The 16,884-nt window shown below is 36.4% G+C and overlaps 1 protein-coding gene across 1 annotated transcript; it reads left to right on the top strand.

The window, feature by feature from the left end:
• The first annotated feature begins 3,370 nt into the window (after positions 1 to 3,370).
• LOC590906 (probable thiopurine S-methyltransferase) lies at positions 3,371 to 16,005 on the top strand. Its single transcript, XM_030992099.1, has 9 exons — positions 3,371 to 3,521; positions 4,654 to 4,747; positions 5,424 to 5,516; positions 9,135 to 9,267; positions 9,913 to 9,965; positions 11,577 to 11,651; positions 14,047 to 14,138; positions 14,742 to 14,789; positions 15,800 to 16,005. Exons 2-9 carry the CDS (start codon positions 4,665 to 4,667, stop codon positions 15,910 to 15,912), a joined length of 690 nt encoding a protein of 229 aa, XP_030847959.1. The 5' UTR covers positions 3,371 to 3,521; positions 4,654 to 4,664; the 3' UTR covers positions 15,913 to 16,005.
• The last annotated feature ends 879 nt before the right edge of the window (positions 16,006 to 16,884 follow it).

Genomic DNA, 16,884 nt, shown 5'->3' on the forward strand with positions numbered 1-16,884 from the left:
TAAACCATAGCCTTGCAAGTTTCAAATAACCCATGATGGTGCTTACTAAACACCTGAAAAGGATGTTATCCGATAAGTCATCATTCAATATCTTTATCATCAAGTTTTTTCTTTTTCTCATCTAAAGTGTAACTGGTAGTTTGTTTATTACTCTCACTTTATACTACGGTGTAATAATAATAATAATAATAATAATAATAGTGGGTTCTTGTATAGCGCTCATGTCTGTCAGATTTGACCCTCCTGGTGCTCCTGATTATTACCCTGGCTTTAGCACGGCTGCCATACGGCGCTCTAGCATTTCAAGGAATAAATTCCTACCAGGTACCCATTTACTTCACCTGGGTGGAGTGTGGCAAATGTAGATCAATGTTTACATTATATTGCATATAATATTTCTCCTCTGATGCTTTTTACAAATCACCTTCTCTTGTCATCTTTTCCTTCACCCTCCTCTATTCTCTCTGCCATTTCTGTATTTCAGGAGCATGATGATTTAGTTCCAACGCATTCTGGCTTAGTTCCCATTCCTGAGAGCGAATTCGTCTGAAACTTTGAATTCAATTGTTACAATATAGTTTTTTAGCCCAGTATGAAAACATGTTTATCATAAAGAACATTACATTGCTATTTTCTGATGATGTACAGTGATACTGCCACATCATTATATGCTACACCCAATATCGTATTATCTAGTTGCTCTTTTAAACTCAATGATTATTAGCTAGATGGAAATATAAGAAGGAAGATGTGGAGGGGGGGGGGGGGGGGAGGGGGAGGGGAGGGAAATGGAGGCGGGGGTATTAGTGTCCATAAAAGCCTTTGGCTAAATTTTTTTATCTGCTTATAACAATCAAAGACATTAGGCATTTACATTAGCATAGGCTGGTTTTCCATGGTTAAATGTTTTGATATTTGAAACAAAATATTAGTCATTTTTATGAAATAAAGGTGCCAGTTAAAATCCTACCATACCATATTGTATTCAGGATAACAGAGATTTTATTGAATAATCATTACTGCTGAAATGTATGAGCCGTCCATTGTGAATATATGTGTACAACATTACTGATGTTATACCAAAGTGTAGACATTAACCTGAAAACTATATAGATGTCTTACCATCAATGTATCTGGTGAGGAAAATGTTCACATTATCTCTAGATGAAATAAAAAATAAATAAACAATTCTTAATCGTCAAACCTCAGTGTATACTCCATTTATTTATTTGAAATGTTGGATTGTGCTGGGAAACTGAATAGCTCCTCTTTTGTTAGGAGATATATCAGCACAAGAAATGTTCATATGAAAAAGGAGAGAGAGAGAGAGATAGAAAGAGGGAGAGAGAGAGACAGACAGACAAAGAGAAGAGAGAAAGACAGAGGCAGAGATAAAGAGACAGAGGGAGGGACACAGACAGAGAGAGAGAGAGAGAGAGAGAGAGAGAGACAGACAGACAGACAGACATACAGGCAGAGAAAGAGAGACAGAGGGAGAGACACAGACACAGAGACAGACATATAGGCAGAGAAAGAGAGACAGAGGGAGAGACACAGACACAGAGAGAGAAGAGAGCTAGAGGCAGAGAAAGATAGGCAGTGGGAGAGACACAGACAGAGAGAAGAGAGAAACAGAGGAAGAGAAAGAGAGACAGAGCGAGAGACGCAGAGCCTGAGACAGGAAGATCGAGACAGAGGGAGAGAGAGAGAGTGAGAAAGATAGGGGTAGGAGAGAGGGTATTATAAAGGAGGAAAGAGAGAGGATGAGAGAATATGAGATTATGCATGTTGAGGAAATACTAGTACAGCTAGAAGAGATACATTTCCTATTCAATATTGGTTTGTTTAAAAAACAATTTAGTATTGGCATTATCATGGAGCCTTCGTTAAAAATGATTAGGGCAAAGGAAACAAAAAGTATTTCATTTTATTATTCATATTAACCCTCATAACATTTATCCTGCATGAGTGCAAAACCAAGTGGAAATGAAAAGTAGCAAACTAGTGAACCAGGTTTTGAGTTAACATAAATCAGACAGGACTTGAAGATAATGTAATATGAACATTTCTGAATTTTGCCCAGGTCGAAATTCCATTAGAATCCGATCCTATTGGACCATCAGAAACCATTAGAGCTATTGGTGTCTAATGGTTTCAATAGGGAAAGTGAAATGATGGACCCACAGAAACCATTAGAAAATATCTATTGGACCAACACAAACCCACAGAAAAAAATGCTGATGGACCAACAGAAAGCTTCTATTGGACAAGCATCCACCCATGTCTTCTATGGGTTTCTGTTGGTCCATTAGAGATATTTCTATGGGTTTCTACTGGTCACATATTCTGAATTCCCTATTGAAACCAATAGTCCTATGGCTTCTATTGGTAAATCAATAATGATAAATCAAAATCAATTTTAGCAACTGTCCACCAAAAAGAAGTATATTCTAATCTCAATTGCATTAATTCCATCACATAGATCACTTGAATCGAGTTTAAGAATATTCTTTATTCTAACTGAGGGCTTGTACTATTCTATATAATAAACATACATGAATTGTTTATTGGTTAGTAATCATTATAATCAATATATCTATTGCTAAAACGTGAATGTAATTGTAACATGATTAAACAAATAATCTATTGGTCATTAGTTGCCGAAAGAAAATAAAAATCACAAAATTGACGTACATTGTCATAAGTTGCTTAAATTATGATAAATGTAATTTTCTTTGAACACGTATAAAGTAATCATGAATATGCATGAGATAGATTTAGCTGTTGGTTTCTAATGGTTTCTATTGGACCTACTGGTTTCTATTGGTCCCATTGGATTCTATTGGTCTCATTGGTCCTATTGGTCCTACCGGTTCTATTGGTCTTATTGGTTTATATTGGTCCTATTGGTTTCTATTGGTCCTATTGGTCCTATTGGTTTCTATTGGTCTTATTGGTTTCTATTGGTCCTATTGGTTTCTATTGGTCCTGCTGGTTTCTATTTCTATTGGTTTCTATTGGTTTCTGATGGTTTGAATGGTCTCTATTGGATTCAATTCTATGGTGAAATCATCATTAATCGACATAAGTAGTTGACAACATCTAAATCAAGTTTAGTTTCCCTTATGAATATTTTGGAAGACAGTGGTCCATGATCTTCTATTGTCTAACGAAGCTTCACCTTCCTGTTTCTGTTTATTTTCTGCCTCGATTCGGATCTTTCGTATCAATAATAACAATGGTGTGATGTCATGCCATATATGGGGAAGGGAAAGTCCCCGATTCCCTCCGTACGCGTGCGTGACGTGCGCGCCATGCCAGTACAGTTCATATACAGTCACCGCTACGGTGAGGTCACCGTTAAGTCCAGTGCTGTGAGCTTGCAGTCAAAGTTTGCACACATATAAGGCAGGTGGAACTCTCTGCTCTGGCCTGGGAAAAGCGACACATTATCTGCTCTTCTCAGCTTTTATCGTCATATTTGAAGGCTACCATTAGATTCCAGGTGGCAGTTTATTGTGGTAAATATGGATGTATTTTGATTGTACGTAAGGCTCTTTAGACTAACTACTGAAGTCTAGATTACTTTAAGAGATCATACTTGCGAGTTTAGATTGATATTGATAAGATCCCTTCCAACACTCGTACACAGGGTGGGCATTGAATGATGATTGAAACATTGATGATGGTGATGCATGCTGTCAACGGTTGGTACCGGGTGGAGGAGTAGGGAGATCGGATTTTGTAAAGAACGTGGGATATAGGCAGTTAGGCACCACGACTATGACCATGCATGCAGGGGCGTTTAGAGTTCCACAAAGAAGATGAATTATAGTCATGATCCTCGAATCATTAAAGGGAAAGTCCACCCCAAAAATAATTTTGTTTCGATAGAGGCAGAATAATAAGAAAATCAGGTGATTGAAAGTTTGAGCAAATTCTGAATGAAAATAAGAAAGTTATGAATTATTGAAGTTGTGATCAATCAAATACAAATTGGCAACTCTGTGACTTATTATACGAGCTCTCCTTCATTTGCTTTGTGCATAATATTCCATAAAATCATGTTTTCTTCGTTATTGATGACGGAATATATATTTGTTCCTTGCAGGGGGAGTATAGAAACATATTTGCAATTATTATATTTAGGGTGCATGTATGGTTGAAATTTTTCTTGAGGGAAAATGAAAATTTTAGATTTTTTTTAGTACTGAGCAAATGGAAGTTGAGCTCGCATGATACGTCATAGAGTTGCCAATTTGTGTTTGATTGATATCACAACTTCAAAAATCCTAACTTCCTTATTTTTAATCGGAATTTGCTCAAACTTTCACTGACTTGTTTCTCTCATTTTTCTACTCCTATTAAAACTAACTTAATTTCAGGGTGGACTTTCCCTTTAAACTACATTTATGATTTATGAATTAGGGTAAGTTAAAACAAAAAAGTCACACAATTTCCTGCCTTTCATTTTGTCAGTGTGGATGATCATATTTTGTGGCATATACGTGTATATTTATCTAATTATGTATGTGTCCTTTTCCCCTTTCATTTTAATTTCTGCTACCGGTATATTACTTTATCACTATATCTTTATCATTAGAATTATCAGTCTACATTTTGTATAATGTTTTTTTCTCTCGATTGATTCAGATCATCCAAGCATGGAAAAAGGTGAAAGTATAGACAAATGGCAGAAGAGATGGGAGGAGGGACATATTGGATTTCACAAAGGAAAAGTTCATGAGTGAGTAAGGACAAATTAAAGTTTGATAAATTAAACAATTAAAACCCATGACAGCTTCTGAAAATAATTTGCATTTATATAACTTTAATCACTGAGAAGAAGAGCAGCAAGAAAGGTGTACCGGTAGTATATGATATAACAAGCTCAAAAGAGTATTTATATTGCATTTATCTGAATCTGCCATGGCATGTGCTTAGCTTATAAAGAAAGAAAGTTGAAGAAAATACCATGGTATGGATCTTTTTTATTTGATTAATAATTCTTGATTATTTGATATCGGTGTGATTGCAGTTGAATTTGAATCAAGTAATGAAGTGAAAGTTTTTTTTAATTTTTACTTTGTTTTGAGGAAAATTCAACTTTCATTAATCAATCAAGATCAATGAGGTAAAGTCTTTCAAAATAAGACCACATCACTTTTTGCAACATTTTCAAAACATTGTTTTTTGAAATTTAAGTTATCCTCCATGCATGAATGTGAATATGAAAAATAAGTACCTACTGGTACCTTTCCTATCTGATTTTGAACTTAAATTCAAATTATGTGTTCAAATGTAGTTGCCATTTTGGGTAGAGTATGGGATGTATTAAAGCAATATCTGAAGTTTATTTAGCTCTGTAATCCTTGGTTAGAATTAGGGATAATGTTGTTATCGTTTTTGATTTCTTTTTACAGGATGCTGTCTGCCTATGTAGATCAGCTGACAGACGGCAAGGAAAGATGCAGGATCTTCATTCCACTGTGTGGCAAGACAATTGATATAGTGTGGTAAGAAGTTCAAGCAAACGATTCTGTATTGGTTCGTGGTTTGAGTCCTGCTGCGGCACTAATGTCCTTGGCAAGACTTTAATCTATATTTGCCACTCTCCATCTAGGTGAAGTAAATGGGTACCTGGTAGTGAAGAAATTACTTGAATGCTTTAGCGCCTTGTTATGGCAGCTCAGCTACAGCTGGGGTAATAATAGTATACTTTGTATTAAGCGCAGTATAATACATTCACATACTAGCTGACCTATATAAATGGACCTATTATCATTATTATTTTTGTGATGAGGTTTTGATTGAATACTTATCTTAATGATTCACATGCCTTTTCCTTGCTTCCTGAAATGCACCTAGAAAGCTTGTTTTATCAATGGTTAATCTTATCAATCTTATTTTACCCATCACGCTCTCCCGCTCTCTCTAAAGGCTGAGTGGTTCAGAAACAACGTGGTAATCCACAGCAATTTTCAATTTTTTTTAATGTGGTGCTTGAATGGCAACTTCGCGCAACAAAGGACTAGCACATATTTACTGAGCTCTGGATTGTAAGATTTAAAAATATTACGCTTCAAGTGATCATAAAAAAGCACCACGATTTTGCTGCATCTTATCCGAGCCTAATTGACACAATTACGTCTAATTTTATCCTTTTAAAAACATTTTCAATCCTCTGAATCCTTCATGTTTAGGTTTATTTATTTATTTATTTATTTATTCCGTTTTATTTTAACAGGGTAGCCTCGTCAGTATTCAAAGTACTGTTTTCCAGGGGGCCCTGTACATAAATGAACATATATGAAGAAACAAACTACTTGAACAATATAAACATCATGGAAAACATCAATACATAGCAACATATAACAGAAAGTGAGTAAAGAGTAAGAGTGAATAATGAAACAAAGCCGTAGTAAGAATGATAAATTTCAATGAGCAATTTCAAATCGATAACAATATACTCTGATTATTATCAATGATCTATTTAGATTTTAACAAATTATTATATTGAGAAATTTATGTCAATATTCATGAAAGAAATAAATAAAGAAAGAAAGGCAGATTTATCTTTAAGATCGCTGCTTAAAATAGAGAGAACAAAAATTATTCTTGGTCGGGGCATTTCGAACTGAGTGGGGTAGGCTATTCCACTGAAGAGCACCATCAACTGAGAAGGCACGTTTTCCACATTCTGTTTTAATTCTTGGAATAATGACGCCCAAATTGTCAGCATTCCTTGTTGAGTATCTATGAGTATGGGCGGACAGGGTGAACATATCATATAAATATGATGGGGCACTATTATTCATAACATCATACATTAATTTACTTTTATTGAACTCCCATCTTTTTTCCATGTCAATCCATCTCAGGGTACTAAACATTTCAGATGTGGGAATCAAAGTATTTATTTTCAGGACAATTCTTGCCATCTGCTTGTGTTGCTTAATCAAGATATCTTTTGTTCTTTTATTACAAGTACTCCATGAAACACTACAATAGTCATAGTAAGGAAGGATAAGGGAATTGGCAAGTAGTTTGGCACTATCGATTGTGAGATATTTCCTGACTCTACGAAGTAGGGCCAACCTAGAGGCAATTTTATTTGAAGTGTATTTCACATGATCCTGCCACGTCATGTGCTGGTCTAGACAAACTCCCAGATATTTTACACTTTGAACTTGCTTGATTGGTACATTAGAAACTTTTATTGCGATTGGTGTGTATTGCAAGTTCAGCAATTTCTGCGGTGTTCCAAAAATCATGAAGCATGTCTTGTCCGTATTCAGGGTAAGTTGGTTTCTTTCTAACCACTTTCTCACACAATCCAAATCATGATTAAGACATGTTTCGATTTCCCTTGGATTTGAAGAACTGTACATAAGGGCAGTGTCATCTGCATACATAATCACTTTACCGTGCTCGATGACTGATGGAAGATCGTTCATGAAAAGAGTGAAAAGGAGGGGCCCCAATATAGATCCCTGGGGGACTCCAGACTTTAACTTTAGCACGTCAGATTTTTTACCTAGCAAGGAGGTACACTGCGCCCGGTGTACAAGATATGATTCGAACCATGATAATGCTTGTCCCGTAATGCCATACAGTTTTAACTTATCTAGTAATAATCTATGATTAACAGAGTCGAATGCCTTTCGTATGTCAAGAAAGACTATTCCAGTTATTCTACCTTTATCCATGTTAGTCAACAAATAATTGCTCAAAAATGCAAGTACGGTGTTTGTTGAATAACCTTTCCTAAATCCAGATTGGTGAGGGGTTAGGAGATTATTATCTGACAGATAGTCTCGAAGTTGCACGTTAACTGCCTTTTCCAATATTTTCATAATCGACGGTATAACAGATATGGGACGATAGTTGCTAACATCGTCCCTATCCCCACCCTTGTGAATTGGGGTAACTTGTGCCTGCTTCCAGTCAGCTGGAATTTGGCTGGTTTGCAGAGAAAGATTAAACAGGTGAGTAATAGGTGTACAAATAACGGGTGTGGCCAACTTCAGGAGACGTGCACTAAGCCCTTCTAGGCCAGTTGCCTTATTAATCTGAATAGAGTGCAATTCTTTTCGTACAAAATCCTCAGAAATCAAATCAAATTCAAAGACAGATCGAATAGAGTCCTGAGATAATGACAAGATCACAGGTTCAACATAGGAATGACTGGCAGCAAGCAGACTACCAATAGATGTAAAATACTTATTAACACAATTTACATCAAGGTTCAAAGTATTGGGAACGCTTTTGGTGGAAGTAGGGGCAATATGTTTAAGCATCTTCCAAAGTTCTGAAGGGTTCCTCTTGTTTTGAACTATTTGTTCATGACAAAAAGACTTTTTCAAAGTAACTCTTAGATTATTGACATGGTTACGGCAGGATCTGAAAAGACTCCAATCCCGTCGGTCCTTTGAATTTTCAGCTTTCTTCCTGAGTGCATCTCTATCATAGCACAATCGAGTGTACTCAGGCGTGACCCATTTTGTCTTCATACCCCTAACCCTCAGAGAAATCTTAGGGCAATGTTCATCACAAATACCAACAAACTTAGTCTTCCAGTTATTCCATTCAATTTCAATATCATTTCCTTCCATAAATTCCATTCTAGCATTTAATAATGCTTCACAAAATAACGTTACGTTTAACCGTCTATAAGCTCTTGTATGTATAATCCTAGCTGGAGTTTTCGGTTTAACATGTTTGCTAACAACATACACTAGTCTATGATCACTCAGACCATGAATGACAACATTTTTATCAAGTACATTGTTTGGTCGATTAGTTAGAATTAAATCTAACAATGTAGAACTACTCTCAGTAACTCGGGTAGGATCGTCAATTATCTGTTTCAGGTTATACTGATTACACCAAGTTTTAACATTTCTTGATTCTCTCTTATTATACATGTTATAGTTAAAGTCGCCGAGAATATAACATTCCATGCCACCATTCACAATCTTGGATATTGATGTGTCCATCAATTCGGAATAGGAAGTGTTGGAGTTTGGGGGACGATAAAACACACCGACCATCAATGGGCTACTGTGTACTAATTTAACTTCGATCCATATGTTTTCAATGTCAAAATAAGGCATGGTAATCTTCTGTCCCAGGTTATGGGAACGCGGTCATGAGATTGTTGGAGTGGAGGCTGTCGAAGATGCTGTGTTAGCCTTCTTCCAGGAGCAGAGTATAAAATACACAGTTACAGACGTACCAGGAATGCCAGGTGCTAAACTCTATCAGGTACATGCATTTCTTGATGGTTGGCAAATGCTAACTCACCTCAGTCATCAAGATAAGATTTTTTAATCTGAGGAAGGAACGATACACAATAAAAGAATCTATCTATCTAATATATACATGTATGAATGGCCTTTATTTGATTATAGTTGAAAAGGTAAGAATAGATGTATGAATGGATAATTGAATGAACAAATGATTATTAATTAATGGATTGATTTATTGAATGAAAGTTAGTAATTTACATTATTTTGAGAAGAAAAATATATACATTTTTTTAAAATATGAATCATTGAAACTTCATTCTACACTTTTAGTTTCAGAATAAAGTTCCAGTGTAACTAAGCTTTGTAATTGTAGCAAAGTGATTTGATACAATAATCCTAATTAGCTTACAAAAATTATGATGCCAATGAGTTCTGAGAAGAAAAATTTGTTTTATAAAATATTATTGATACCGAAACAAATGCAAATTCCCTTATTAATAGGAAAAATATGTCAAAAAATTGTAAATCTGTTAAAAGCTAGATCTACCTCAGGTTTACTAATACACATGAAAGCTAAGGTTAAAAAGGAAAAGAAGGAAATATATATTCTTTATCAAAAACTCACTATTGTTTGTAATATATCTTGAAATTCCCCATACAGAATGAGGATGGCAGGATTAAGATCTACAGATGTAATCTGTTTGAATTAAACAGGTGAGTTCTACCAATTCATTTCCTGAGATCACAAGTAACCGTAGTGATTCTTCACTTCAGAGCGAGTCCAGAGAACTTAATCAAGGACTCCATAGTGATGAATAAAAATGAGATGGATTTGATTCATATTTATTTTAGATGGAAACAGGGGCGTACGCAGGATTTTACGCAACATTGCTCCTGAAAATTTGAAAATCGCGTCGGCCGAAAAGTCGCTCAGTGGGGGGGGGGGGGGGGGGGGGTAAGCGGACACTTTTTTTTTTTTTTTTGGAGGCCAAAAAAAATCGCAACGACTCAGCCGGCAGAAAATTCGCTCAGTGGGGGGGGGGGGGGGGGGGGGGGGACACTTTTTTTTTTTTTTTTGGTCTCAAAATTTCAAAATTTGACATTTTTTTACGTATGGTGGGGGGGGGTAAGGTCACCTTATTTAGGTTAGCCGTGGGTATAATTTTTTTTTTTTTTTTTTTTTTTTTTTTTAATAAAAAAAAAAAAAAAAAAAAGCCAAAGGGGGGGGGGTTTTAGGTTTTTTTAGGGGGGTTTACATACATGAAAATACCAAAGGGGAGGGTTTGAACCCCCAAAACACCCCCCCTGCGTACGCCCCTGGATGGAAAGCAAGTCAATTAGGTAAAAGGTAACGCAAAGTTTTGGGAGATTTTGAAAATTGGGAGGATAGTAATTCTTTAAAATGTTGACATATTTGGATGCCCCTGTGGATGCATTATAAGCACTAGAAAATTTAGCCCCTAAAACACTTTTGCTTTCGAGAAATTGCGTGATAAAAAATTTACCGGTGCTCCTGGTAAATTTCAAATATTTCGAAAAGCTCCTAAGGCCATTCCATGGTAGCTGCGACCCTGAAAATCTCAGAATATGCAGTTCTGGTATATAATTTCCAAACGCAAATAGCAAATCAGTTGATTGTAGTCAAGAAACGTTGTTTTCAAGCTAAAGTAATACCAGTCTTGAGAGGGCACTATAAAACATAAAGAGTTTAATATTTACCATTTCATCACTTTAATCTCAATTTCAACCGCGACAACGATCATTGAATATTGTAAAATCGCATATGGTTCCTATATGTTCATTTGAACCAAATTCATGACCCCATACCAAAACTTGTAATACCTTTAATACCCTTGGGATATATGTTGTATATGAGGGAAAGATGAAATCTTTTCTCGCTTGCTGAAATGATGATATGTTAGGCAACAGGCGATGGGTTCTTCCATTTTGCCTGTATAGCAAGTGGTAGATAGGGGTGGGGGCACAAGAGCCATGTGGCAAAATAATTTTTTTGGCATACCGGTATACCTCCTAATCATCATGAACTATGCCCCTTATTATGATGAATTGTGCCCCCTTATTGTTATGAATTGTGGTCCTTTCAAAAGGCACCCAAAAAGGCACCCAACATATGTGGTACATTTACTTTCTCCCCCCAATATTTATAATTTTAAATTGCGCATGCCCCCCTCCCCCCCTCATCTCCCCCCCCCCCCTCATCTTTAATGTCACAGATCTACTGCAGTATATGCCTCGATACAGGCATCTATATATATATTTTAAAGAACATACTGCATGTATTTTTGTTTGTTTATTTTGTTTCAGGACTATTCTAGGTGATTTTGATGCTATCTACGACAGAGGATCACTCGTAGCCATTGGTCCATGTGATAGAATAAAGTAAGTTAATTATCATGTTGTCTCTTTGGAGCCAATAATATCAGAACTGCCAAGTAGTACGGATTTGCCGTATTCTGTACGGAAATCAACTCAAAATACGGACGTACGTTTTTTCATGTTGAAATACGGAAGAAGAAAAAATCAGTTGTGTATACCGTAATTGATGTTGTATAAACCGCCCTCGCGTATTAACTGCATCCCCTCTTTTTCGCCTTAAAAAAAAAAGCAAAAAAAAAAGCAAGCCAGGTCCGTGTTAAAAAAAATCCATGCGGGAAGGCCTTTCATTTAACTGCGAGGTGCAGCTGAATGTGTAAGATCATTTGTAAATTAAAAAACAGTAGTGGACCTAGGATAGAACCTTGTGATACACCGTGTGTAGGAATTATTATTATAAACTACATATTGAGATCTATCAGAAAGATTACTTTCAAACCAAGATGACAGACAAATTTGAGTGTTGTTCTAGTTTCCTAGTGGTGAGTCAACACACCGATTGCTGAGCTGGGAGACATTGCCAGACATAGCGCCAGGTGGAGGGGCATAAATCAAAACTTAAATTTTGTTTTTTTGTTTTTTGTTTTTGGGTGTACCGTGTATAAACGGCATCCCAGACTTTGAATTTTTTTCGGCGGTAAAAAGGTGTGGTTTATACACCGTTAATTACGGTAAGTCTATGGGCAGTGCGCGCCGTGTCAATTCTGTATTAGTCTGGTACGCACTCTGTGCACTGAAAGACGTGTGTCGACTTTGGATATCTGTTTGTATGTTTACTGTATGCGATGTGACTACGAGTCGAGTGCATGCTAACAGCGTCGTTGCTTTGGAATTAGCAACATGTACATTAGAGACACTTAAGAGTTAGAACTGAAATGAAGGACAATTGCAGAAAAGACTGAAGGAATTGTCCAGTCAATGACGGTAATGAATGTTCATTTGATAAGCTACTTTTGAAGGACAAATTAACGTTAGTCCATTGTGCAGTGCTTAGTGTAGATCTAAAACACAATTGTTTACGTGTGGGACGGAAATGTAATAAGTGATCGAACATTGCCGATATGCATGCATATATTTTTCATGCGGAAAAAATACGGAATTTGGGGTCAAAATACTGATTTGGGGGGATAAGAATACTCAAAATGCAAAATACAACTTGGCAGCTCTGCAATATAGCCTTTAACACAGAGTAAATGCCCTTCTGGCTCGTAACAGATGATCATTCTATATGCACTAATAATGTCACTCCAGCAAAGCATAAGAGAGTCAATGCTAATGCATATTGACCTCTAGCACTGCATACGTGCTGTGAGGCAGGTATTTTTAGACCCATACACAAATATACACACCACACAATATTGCATAGACTGCATACAATCATGCCGATGCGGCTGTAAGCAAAGTTTGACAGTAGACTTACAATTTGAATTTTTAGATTATTCTTTTTAACATCAGTAAATTGAAAAGGATGTATTTTACTGCTATTTAGTTGTCATCAATTGTCACTAAAGTACCGATTTTGAGTGACATCAGTTGAGTTTTGTACAGTAGTGTTTGAAATGTTGAGAATCAAAAGCACAGCTTTTACTACACAGCCAGGATAGTGATGCTCCTATGTGTGAATAATGTATGTTTAGGTGAATGAAAGCCTAGACATGCTTAAGGTCAGAGTAGGCGCACCTCTGCAAGTTTGTCTAACGTTTCAACACAAAAAATGAGCACGGGCAATTTAGAATATGTCATTTGTTGCCGGAGAGCCAGTAGGTCATGAACTCATATACTTATGCACAGAGGTACCACCTTTAGGCTGATATAAGTTTCCTTGTAAAGCGCAGACTCCAATTGTATCATATTTAAAGGTAAAGACCAGTTATGGTCATGCGATTGTATTGTGAAAGAAACGTTGTGGAATCGATCAGAAAAGGTTGATCATCTAGCATATAAGTATTGGTGTGTACTGCAAGGTTCTGGAATCATCAAAATGATAAGAAATATGGCCCAGTCTTTGTAAAGTTACAAGCACTGTAGTACACAGAAAGATGTATATGGGACTATACGCACATGTGCGCGACACATGCGTTTATCTCTCACAGACCATGTAGATAAACTAATTTACCAAATATATCAATTAGTAGGCGGTTTCCCGGCAAAATTGTTATCACCATGTATTATTCTAAACGTATTCTTTCACATGATTGGTAATAAGAGCTTCCATTTCATTTTTTGAAATTGGGGCGTTTCCAATACTGGTCTTTACCTTTAATTGTGCTGAATTGTATCAGAACTACTGTATGTCCATATTTTATCATGAATGCAATTTTATGCATGCTGTCAGAAAAACAAAATCGATACAATTCAGTTTTCAAAGTGTTATTTATTCTCGTCCTTTTCTCATTTGTAGGTATTCTGAATTGATGTCTTCATTGTTGGGGAAAGGAGGAAGGATCTTATTAGAGTCATACCTCTATGACAAGGAACAGTTCAAGTGGAAAAGTGAGTTAACCCATCAGCTATTGAATTTTGTCATTCCTATAGGCTTCAATGCAGGAGCCACCCAGTTCCAGTATGCAATGGGTTAATAAATATACAGTAGGCTTGCGGGTGCACCATGTGAGAGAGAGAGAGAGAGAGAATTGAGGAGTCCTGAAAAGGGCTCTGACTCTGTAATCTTTCTTGGGGGTGTGTAGTCCTGAAAAGGACTGTTTGTTATCTTTCTTAGCTTATAGTTCTAAGGAGAACTATAGCGCTTGGAGAGGATGAGTGGCTCGACGTTTCAAACAGGTTGACTATCCGTTGTCTCACATGGTACACCCGCAAGCCTTCTGTATATCTACATCACCATGCAAGCCGACACTTACAAGCAGCAACTTAATAAATGTTGTTTATGACTTTATATCCCTCATGAACATGAGTTACAGGTAACCAAGATAATTTAGACTTTGAAGGTAATTGTAACTAAGTTCTGGTCATGAAACAAAATATATCAATACTAGATGTATCTGCTGAACGAATTTTGTTCGAAAGAACACTTACCATATTAATTGTAAATGTTGGCAGTTGATAGTAAATATAATTTTCTCTTTTTCTATGTTGCAGATCATTCTCCATTCTCTCTTACTGAAGCTGAAGTCAAAGCATTATATGGTAAGTGATTTTCTTGTAGTCGATGTAAAGTTTTATCCTCAAAGCTGTATTATTTCTATACTTGATGATCATCTTTCCAGTGCTTAACACTAAAACACATGGGTTTCAAAACTCTTACCCCCAAATTGCAAAATGGTAGGGACCCGTGACCTACAGACCCTACAATTTTAATCCGGATCCCTGTGAAAAGTTAGTGCGGAGACTTCATAATTATATTGTAACTATTAATTGCTGTAATCAGTATGGCAGAAATAGGGCGCCCTCAAGCTGCTGAGAGCATGAGAGCTTCCAAGGGGGTGTTTCACAAAGACTAAGATTGACTTTAAGTTGGACTTAGCTATGGCAGGCAACTCATGCCACTGTGTGCTCTCATCATTTACTGGCATTGGTTTCTCAAGGGACAAAAACCAAGCGTGGTCACAAATCTACAGAATTTACATTTTTGTATAGTTCATTATTGAAGTCAGTGAAAAGATGTTTTCTAAAGATCACAATGATTGAGAGACCAGTGGTGGGAGCAACCAATGGCATGAATGGCCTGCCATAGTTAAGTCTTACTTAAAGTTGATCTTAGCCTTTGTGAAACGCCCCCTGCTGTCCTAATACATTTCTTGACAACAAACCTCGTACTTGCAATATATGTGGCTTCGACAGTGCCATATCAGAATTGGACTGTGGAGCCTTGCAAGAAAGCACTGAAGGGTTTCATCTAGTCTGTCTAGAAAACTTAAATGCACTAAAATTCTATTTTTTTTAGTATTCTTATCATTATTTACAATCTTAAACAGTTAAGCGTTCTTTGTTTAGATTTCCATAACTAAATGTAATTGCCATTTCTTCAAGAATCAGATCGTGTAGTATGCGCCTGGCTTTATACAAGACGCACCACACTGATTTACCCTTGTATGCTTTGTAGCTAGCTAGTGCACTATATACTATGATTCTTTTATAATTATCATACTGAAAATCATTCTTGTTCTATTTTAATCTTCTTCTTGATACTGCTACAGAGCCCAAAGCCAAGGTGCAATTACTACATACCCGCGATGTTCTCTACGATGTGTTCAGAGAGGCTGGTTTAGAATGGATGTCTGCGATCATGTTACTACTTAAATTTGACTGAACGAAGTAAAGATATCGGCAGAGGGAATGATAAGGGGCAACATGGAGGTAATCACCGTTAATAATTATAATAATGATAATAATACAGTCAAACCTGTCTATAGCAACCGCCCAAGGGAAACACAAAAAGTGGTCTTTGTAGATAGGTTCCTTCAGTACTTGTTTCAATGAGAAACCATTTTCAAGGGAAACAAAAAATGTGGTCTTTGTAGACAGGTGGTCACTAAAGCAGGTTTGACTGTATCTTGTTTACCCAGGGAAGTATCAATAACCCATTCAGGACCGGATTTTTTTTTTAAAGGGCAAAATTGATCACATGCTGTCCATCAAATTGGCAGCAATAAATGTTTTTCTTTAATGCAATGTGGTTCTAATAAAATGTAATGTCTCTGAAAACAATATACATATGGAGGAACTGTTTGTTGTCCGATATCATTCAAACTTTGCTATTAAGGTTGGATTTCCCTTTAAAGGCCGTCTGTACTAGTTTGGCCAGGAGGGATTAGACCACCCATGGAGATCACTGACAGGTGGCTTTCTCATCAACTCAGCTCTCAATTAACATAAGAAAAAGAGGATCATGGGGGACCAATGGTCACCGATTAGGCATTGTTTTCTATATAGAGAGAGCAAGTAGGTACAAGTAGTACAGTGGGGCTTTAAAAGGAACAACTCACCCAAAGTTATAATGTGTTCAGCTAGTGTGCATAAAATCATTAATGAAGAAATTAGAAAATTTCCACTGCATCTTGCTGACATGGAGACGTTTTTATTTCTTCATTTGACAAACATTATACTCCTACATGTGTATTCATTTTCAAATGAAAATACAAATCATACAAATGAATTGGAGTAAAGGTGGATATGTTTAATAAATATGCATTGAACATCATTATTATAATCATTCTATGGAAATTGTACTTGAATATGCATTACAATAACATAAAACTTAAAGAATTTACCCCAAAATTAC

The sequence above is a fragment of the Strongylocentrotus purpuratus genome, unplaced genomic scaffold, assembly GCF_000002235.5.
Source record: "Strongylocentrotus purpuratus isolate Spur 01 unplaced genomic scaffold, Spur_5.0 spur5_scaffold_2, whole genome shotgun sequence".
In the NCBI taxonomy this organism is placed as follows: domain Eukaryota; kingdom Metazoa; phylum Echinodermata; class Echinoidea; order Camarodonta; family Strongylocentrotidae; genus Strongylocentrotus; species Strongylocentrotus purpuratus.

Bases quoted from the DNA above. Each gene is read 5' to 3' on its own strand.
- LOC590906 (XM_030992099.1), top strand. From the start codon at position 4,665: ATGGAAAAAGGTGAAAGTATAGACAAATGGCAGAAGAGATGGGAGGAG. The intron at 9,966-11,576 runs GTGAGTTCTACC...ATTTTGTTTCAG, and splicing joins AATCTGTTTGAATTAAACAG to GACTATTCTAGGTGATTTTG. The intron at 14,139-14,741 runs GTGAGTTAACCC...TCTATGTTGCAG, and splicing joins GGAACAGTTCAAGTGGAAAA to ATCATTCTCCATTCTCTCTT.